This window comes from Anneissia japonica, unplaced genomic scaffold (genome assembly GCF_011630105.1).
Source record: "Anneissia japonica isolate Jap-2015-1 unplaced genomic scaffold, ASM1163010v1 scaffold288096_len198612_cov187, whole genome shotgun sequence".
Classification (NCBI taxonomy): domain Eukaryota; kingdom Metazoa; phylum Echinodermata; class Crinoidea; order Comatulida; family Comatulidae; genus Anneissia; species Anneissia japonica.
In genome coordinates, this window is record NW_022701639.1 from 52,858 (window position 1) to 61,665 (window position 8,808).

Genomic DNA, 8,808 nt, shown 5'->3' on the forward strand with positions numbered 1-8,808 from the left:
ATGATGAAGATACGATCTGTTGTGTTGTTTTTGAATATATATATATATATATATATATATATATATATATATATATCATCAAAGAAGGGTAAATACAGTGTTAGAATAAAAAAACATTGTGTAATAGAGTGTATCTGGCGGTATTTGAATCTGTTCAACCATGAATCTTTTGTGGTTTAATGGTTATGACGCTCGCGCTGACAGCGAGAGGTCGCAGATTCGAATCCCGTCAAAGACATTTCATTACACAATTTCTTTATTCATTTATTTATAGGATTGCATTCAATGTACTATTATGTATTTTATTCTAACACTGTATTTGTCTTTCTTTGATGATTTATATATCATTTAAGAGTGTTAACGGCTATCTTGATTTATATTATATTATATTATTTGTTTCTACCCCCTATTTTGTAATAGAATGTATCTGGCGGTATTTGAATCTGTTCAACCAGAAAACTTCTGTGGTCTATTGGTTAAATTAAGAAATAGTATAATATACACTTTAAAAGAAAGATACATATATTTTACATTAAAATGTTCAATCATAGACTCACCAAAAGAGGTTAAAAAAGTGACTGATTACCACTTACCTTAAAGTTGTCGCCGTTGCTGGAATACTCGAGAAGAAGTTAAAAACCATGATGATAAAAAATCCCACCATATACCCCGGTAAAGCACTGCAATCTGTCCCACATTTTCCTGCTTTAACTTCAAGATCTGTAGAGCCTGTTAAACCAAGACACGAACAATCGCCAAATGTCTACAAACAAAATTGAATTTGATTTTATTTAATAATATTTACGATTTATTTCGCAGGGACACAACACAGCCAAAAACTGTTATAAAAATTCGAAAATAAGAAAGGATTTGTAGGTTCGTCATCTATTATCAAGTTTGTAACGTTCTAATGCTAGTTATAGGCCCGGATGTTGTTCTAAAAATAAACGCTGGAAAAATCCTATCTATGCCGAATAGTATGAACAGTGGTCATTGACAAGTGATCAACGTTTTAACGTCCCAATGCATATTAAGTACAAGATAATCTAGATAAATTTTATTCAGTGTTCATTTGTCTACTTCGCATATAAATGAATGACTGTTAATAATTAAAATAATAATATATTTATTGGTTATGTTTTTCACCACATGTATTGGACATTTAAGTATTGTCAGTGTTTCGTGGATATAGGCCTATTCCAATTAGGTGTCTCTTACAATTTTATTTTTGTTTTTTGTTATCTACCTTTTTTGCAGTATTTAAATAATTGCAGATATAAGGATTACGTGTTTTTTTTAAAGTGGTATGAGTGTAATTTAATTATTCTACTGTACGTACGGTTTCGTCAATTGATGTTTTACATCCAGCGTGACATGGATCGAAGTATTCTATGTTGTTACTGCCACAGACTGGGAAAAAGCTATCAACCACACAACCACAATCAACGTTGCAGGCTGTAGTTAAATTTGCTTGATCTCCGGCAAGAGTTCTAATAATATAAAAAAAAAAATATTAGCCTAAATTCACTGTGTGGTATCGAATCAACTCTAGATTCTCGAGAGGGCTTAAGCATCACAATTGTTTTCTGTCTTATTGCGACCCACTGAAACTATAACATATAATGCCTGGGCATGATAATATTGTACTTATGTGGGATTTAAATTTAAATATATTTAAAAGTTTTGTTCGTACTCATTGCCGTAATATGATTGGTTGATTCCAGCGACAAGCTCTTGAGGGCAGGAGACAAGTAGAATGAATGCTAATATGATAGTCATAGCTGTATTGAAGATGCAGAATTTCAGTTTGCCTCTAACTTTTAAGTCCCATCTTTTGACAAAATATCCACCAAGTACAGTGCCACCACCAGCGGCCGGAACAGCAGCAATACCTTTGGAAAATATTTAACAAATCTTAAAATGCACATAATTATATGAACAGAACGAGTACTGTACATGAATAACACCAAACTCTGAATAGTTGAAAAGCATACATACCAATACATATGTGCTATACAAGTGCCAATACCATTTACGTGAATTTATATTGTTTGGTGTAAGCTTTGTACTGTTGGTGGCAATGTTTTTCAGTGAGATACAATTAACATAGACCTCCAACATACCGTGCCCATTTTTAGTGTTTGGAACACAAGAATATTAGCGAAGAAATTTTACAATTTTATTTTTGAGCGAGCCAAATGGCCGAGCGGTTAAGGCGGGGCACCGTGATCATAGCCAACAATATCTGCTCACTCCTATAGTTCTGGTGGTGGAACAATTTTTTTTTTATAAGGACTATAAACCGTAGGCCCAGTGTACACAAATTCCCATGTGCACTTAAAAGAACCCAGTACATCTTTCGAGATGAGTAGGGGGTTACGCCGGTGTACTGGTTCACTCGGCCCCTGTCGTGGACAGATGAAAGTGCGCCAGTTTACTGGCTGCAGAGGACATGAAGTGACCCTAAGGGGAGGAGAAAGTTATTGAAAAGTGCAACATCTAGTGCCGAGCGCATAGAGACCTCGTATATTTGTGCTATATAAATTTATTATTATTATTATTATTATTATTATTATTATTATTAGGCCTATTATTATTATTATTATTATTATTATTATTATTATTATTAGGCCTATTATTATTATTATTATTATTATTATTATTATTATTATTATTATTATTATTACAATTGTCCCAGGAGTCTACTACTTGGTTCAGTGCACATGTAAAGGCTACAAGCTTTAGCCCTGCTGCTGTTAGCAGCATAAAATCGCTACAGGGTTTTTACTGCATTCGTTGCACAATGTAGCTGTCTCGTAATCGAAAAAGCTCCACGGTTTGACCAATCAGCGTGTAGGCCTAGCTATTTTATAGAAACCAGACTGCACTTCATTGTTAAAACCTACCTACAAGTGCTGCTGCTCTACCGGCTGTCTGTACAAATTGATTTTCGACAAACTTCGGCATGAATGTCGCAAAACCACTTAGAACCAAACCTTCTGAGCATGCTGCTATTGTGTTAAACATGAATGTGGGATTCGTAATCAGATACATAAATGCTTTTGGAAAATCTTTCACCGACGTCCCAAACCCTTCTTGTGTTGTTTTTTCTTCTTTACTATCAGCGTGAGCTTCGGAAACCTTTTCGGCACGAATTTTTGCAGTTGCTGCAAAAGATTAATTATGAGTGTTAATATTTTGCTTGCTGATTAGATATAGCCAGGGGCGGATTCAAGGGTTGGGGGAAGTCGGCACACCCCTCCCTCCCCCCACACTCCCTGTGGGCACCTCTACTTCAACCTCCTGGATCCGCCACTGATGGCTAATTATGCGGGTAATTTAACTTAATGTATTTAAAATAAATGTTTAAGTATATTTAATTATAAATCTGACAATTGGCATTATCCCAGCTTACCACCACCGTTCTGCACGTTGTGGCTAGATGTGTATTATCCCCACCGCCTCAAGCACGTCTTCACTACAGAGGACATTGAACCCATTGTCACTCTTTTGCTCCACTACCGGTAGACTGGCGAAATAATACGCTTTGATAGCTTTTAATTAACTATAATGAATTGGCATAGAATCAAATATTGTATAATATCTATTTACTTGGCAACTCCCTTGGAAAACCACTTAATGGTATTGCCGATAGGAAAGCTAAAACACCTCCAACTAGAAAACCTATCCACCAAGCACCGACCCACGCCGGGTCTCCTGGTTCAATCTCAAGTCTGTAAAAACATATTTCTATCATTAATGCATACCGGTAAATAATGGTAAAATTAATAACTGTAATGACACAAGTAATAACTAAAATGAAAATGATGCCATATCATAAATAACACTTAGAAGTATAAAATAATGTTCAGTATGTACTATTTGTTATTAAAGACTAAATTAATTCGTTAGAATTAGGTAAAAATAAGAAAACTAACTCTTCGTTCTCCCTATTAAAGTCAGTGTAAAATCCAAGTGTATAACCGCCGATAAGGTATCCAATTGAGGGGCCTATGATACTTGATCCATAAAATATACCTGCAAATTAAAAATTATCATCATCATCTCCGTTACAATTGTCAGAATGATTATTATAATAATATACTTTTATACTGCGCAATCATAATACCAAGACATTTATCATTCTCGTCATCATTGTCATTGCCATGTCATCCTCTTCCTCCTCCTCCTCCTCCTTCTCCTCCTCATTATCATCATCATTTTCATCATAATTTCTTCTTCATCATCTTATTTTTCATGTCTATTGTCATCGTATCATCACCATCAACATCCGTAAAGCCAGTAATATGCCCGCTGTAGTTATCATTACCATTATCATCACTATTCCAACCTCATCATCATTAATCGCGACATCACCATCGTCAATACATATTATCCTTTCTTATTGTTATGAATTTATTGCGTTCTTTTGGTATATGAATCCGATTCCTCTTAGCTTCCCTAACAAGTACATTCGTAAGCTTACCTAGATATAAACCTGATTGCCTCGTCGTCACACTCTCATCCATCAGAGCTGTTCCAAGAGTGTATAAAGGTACAGCTCCAATGCCATGTAGAAGCTGAGCCACGATGAATACGTAGAGATAGTTTGACAGCTTAGAGTCTGTACTTTGGTCACAGTCATCCACAAACGGGTCTCCGCAAAGGACCGATGCTGTCCCGACGACGGGAACGTACTTACCGCTTGTGAAGTGTGGCAGAGCAAAGATCAAAGATCCAGTGCCCATAATTAAGAGTCCTATAGCCAGCCATTGGGGTTTGTGTCCTCGTCCCCCTACATATGTCACAAATAGCACCAATATCGCGCAAGCGAGATCGTAGGAACTGGCAATAAAGCCAGCATTCCTACTCGGCATCTCAAAACGTCTCTCAATCGTTGTAATGCTAACATTTATGAAACCATTTATCACCATTCCTTGGACTGCAGTGAACAAACACAATGAGAAGAGCAGCCATTTTGAATTATTGAAGACTTGAAGCCAAGATGGACGAAACCCGAACCAGCCCCATGTCAGCTCATCGTTTTCAGGGACATCTTCACTTGCTTGAATTTCCTTCGGAGTTTCTGTGCTTTGCTCAGACGTTGAGGATGTCTTTTCATCGGTAGTGGATATTGCGTTCTCTACCGCGATATCCTCGGGCGTTAAGGTGGTTGTTTGTGTATCAATGATCGACGTCATATTTTAAAATCCATATAAATTTTCTAAAATCTACTAAACCCCGAAAGAGATACAATCACTGATAAAACTGTGGAATAAGAAGATAATAAAGTACTTCAACGAGGTATCAAAGCGGATGGTGTAGATCAACCAAATTAAAAAAAAATTCAATATACACAATAAACCTCGTTATTCAATCGTAAATTCAAGTAATTATGTAACTTCCTCGGTCATTTAAGCTCCTATCAGTATGATGATGACGATGATGACCATCATCATTGTGGTGGTGATGATGGTACCGAAACATATTGCCATTGTGGTCCTAAAATTTATTTCCTTTTTGGTCCTAAAATGTTGATGTAAAGAAGGCCTAAACAAGCTAACAGAACTAATTGATTTGTACTTACTATATTCTGTTATGCAAAATCATTTGACATTAGGCATATGGCGTCAAAACATTGGTGTTTGGGTCTTGTTGCTTACCGACACAAACTCGTTAAAGAATAGCTTGAAAACCACAACAAGGGTACCAGGCTGAATTTTATGGGCGTTATTAGCTTAAGCAATTATCACCATCAGCATTGTGTCAATGTAAATAAGCCCATTTGTGGCGCCGCTATATAGGGGAACTAAATGATAATATGTCTAAATATTTGATATGTACATATTGCCATAGGAAGATCATTTGCAGATGATCGAACGATGTGAAGCGTTTGTAACTTACTAATACAGCAATCATTTTGATAAAATAATATTAAAATATAAAAGAATAAAAAGTGTTTTAGAATAAGAAATTCGGTTTCAATTCATTTTTCTAGACTAATAGGCCTATTTGTTGTTTTTTGGTGGGTATCTTCATAAAATCCAGAATTTGTCTCTCATGAAAAGGCACTAGTTTTAGTTAACTGCTTATGCTCAAAGTATTGAGGGATTCGTTGGCTAGGTACTATTTGTTACTGATAATGACGAAGAGCCGTCCAGCCCTTCGGAACGAGGGTGTAATTTGTTATTACAGTAGGCCGGAAAGCACTCTTCTTTAGTTAAATGTATTGCTTAGCCTATGTTTGAATGCACATAGAATGTAACTGATATGACATTTAGAATGTTTGCAGAAGGTTAATATTTTTGAATTTGGAGAATACAGTATGAGATTGGGAAAAGCGGTCCCTTATTTAAAAAAAGTTAGGTATTCATGTCTATTTGGATGCAGTATTCATAGGAGGATTCTAAATTTTTTTTCAAAATTAAAATAAAAATCAGAAAAAAAGAAAATTATATTCAAATTTAAGTCTAATCATGCCATTTCCGGCCATCTAGATGTGCCATAATCAAAATTTTTCTTATCGCGACCCGCCATCTGTGAAAGTCCCTCTCTGGGCTCCCTCTATTTCAAATTCCTGGATCCGCCACTGGTATTTGAGTTTAATGGTGGTCTCTTCTGGCAGACAAACATATGTATTTTTCATTTCATGATGCTGTTATTAATGATGAAAGAAGCCCGGATTCTGTCCTTCATCACAACATTACCAATGCAGTTTCAAATATAATAATGTAATGTAAACGACATATTACAAAGACAATTATTGGAAGAAAAAATGAAAATCGAGAAAGTCATCTTTTGTTAAAATTTATTAGAAAATGTGGAATGAAATAAAACTTTGTAAAAAGAAATATATTTCTAGTTATGAATGCCTATGGTAACTCAAGTTTTACACATTTGATATAACCACTGTTAACAAAAACAGAGATGTATATAGGTTATTGTATTTAAAGGGCATTGAGTTTTAAAAGGCTTAGGCCTAGTATATCTGCTGCGTCCATATTTTGTCACTAAGTGCTCTAACATGTGTACATTTATATTTTGTTCAATATATATTTTGTAGTTTGCTATAAATGTTTGGAAATAAAAGTAAATTGAATTGATTTGAATTTATGATATGATGATATATTTTAGGCATTTTAAAAATTTTATATTAATATTGATTCTTAAGTATGTTATTGTATCGTTATTATTGATTATTTACATAAATATTTATCTAGGCATTGTTTCTTTGTTCAACGCCTTAATCAGCTGGCTACGGGGGCCTTGGTTGAAATTTTAAATCCGATTGAAAAAATATAGCAATTTACTACTACAGTAGTCTAATACTTAACTCCCTATAGGCCTAGTGTTATATCCTCAAAGTGTTGAATGAGTTTGTTGTCTACGCAACCTTTCTTTGTTTTATTGTCGATCAGTCTTCTTTCAAAATACTGTAACACACCCTCTAATTTCGCTTGTACTCAATTCATGAAACATTACTATTTTCTCCAAATTCCACTGTGACTAAGTCACTTTATTCAAAATAATTGTATTAGAAAGTCCATAGGCTTATTAACAATTCAATATCATCCAATATGTTTTAATACAATTCAATACAGGTTTAATAATAATTATGATTCTCAGTCTCCGGAATCAGAAGGATCAAAAAGCTAAATTTACCAAGAATTAGGCATTGGCCATTTTTATAAGGGCGCATAAATCCTCAAGCTCAATCAAAAACTAAGAGACAATGGTTGCTGGAATCTGGCTATTCTATTTGGTACGGTAGTAGCAGAGAGGGATTATAAACAGGGGCAACATTGTCACCATGGAAAAGCTGGATAAACCACATCACTGAATGGACAAAAATGGATGCTGTGGAAGTTGAAAGTGCAAACCGAAAACAGACAAAAATGGATGGAAATTGTGAAAGTTGTACATTAAATGCACCCACGACCCAGCGGCTAGCCAACAGGAACTGTTATTAACTGACGATGATGATGAGGATGATGATGATGATGATGATGATGACGACGATGGTGATGACATTTTCAGTGGATATTAAGGAACTTTGACTACTTGAGGAACACAAACAGGCCCTTTGTCTCAAAAAATCTTAATCATATCGATTGGTTTTCGTCATCACTATCCATATTTTTCTAGTATTTTTTGTTTTGGCCTTTTTGAGTTCGTTCTGTCGAGTTTTGGCCAGAGCCTACACAAACTACCCTGAGCCTAATAACAGAAACTATGTCCATATATAAACAACATTATCAATAATTAATAATTATGTCATTATTTTAGGTAATACCATATTACCGATTCATGTTTGCATATTTATCGTTATTTACATATTAATTGAATTTCTGAAGCGTTAAAGATTTAAATATTAAATGCTGTCCTTAATGCTGATATACAAATTGCATTCGACGTATGTGTAAATACTGCCATTGCCATTATACACAAACACTTGCATAAAACAGCCCTACTATCACACCCCTGCAACTATAGTTAAATCATTTTAAGGTCCAGTGGTAAAAACAAATAATGCGTAGGCTAAACAATATCTCACTCTCGTGATCACACTCTTGTCGGTGTCATCTCAACTGTCTGGCATTGCACAAAGTTTTTTCCTTCACAATATTATTATTTATTAGCTGACAACTATTGAATTAATTTCTTATGTTAAAATAGTTTTTAATTGAGGAGAAACCTTTTAATTTAGTTTGTTTCATATCTGAACCCTGATTTTGATTTAAGAGGTAGTCTTTAATTGTGTAGAATAAGATAAAAGATAAAAGTTTATCCAGGGTAACAGAAACATAG

The 8,808-nt window shown here is 34.8% G+C and overlaps 1 protein-coding gene across 1 annotated transcript in view; it reads right to left on the minus strand.

The window, feature by feature from the left end:
* Window positions 1-6,393, minus strand: part of LOC117103657 (solute carrier organic anion transporter family member 4A1-like) — a 10,590-nt gene extending 4,197 nt beyond the window's left edge. The window contains exons 1-8 of the mRNA XM_033244258.1: window positions 5,588-6,393; window positions 4,487-5,268; window positions 3,939-4,038; window positions 3,613-3,734; window positions 2,907-3,167; window positions 1,694-1,892; window positions 1,340-1,490; window positions 594-763 (exon numbers count right to left, since the gene is read on the minus strand). Of these exons, the coding sequence (XP_033100149.1) occupies window positions 594-763; window positions 1,340-1,490; window positions 1,694-1,892; window positions 2,907-3,167; window positions 3,613-3,734; window positions 3,939-4,038; window positions 4,487-5,201 (1,718 nt within the window). The 5' untranslated portion in view covers window positions 5,202-5,268; window positions 5,588-6,393. The remainder of the gene's footprint in view (window positions 1-593; window positions 764-1,339; window positions 1,491-1,693; window positions 1,893-2,906; window positions 3,168-3,612; window positions 3,735-3,938; window positions 4,039-4,486; window positions 5,269-5,587) is intronic.
* Window positions 6,394-8,808: the final 2,415 nt, after the last annotated feature.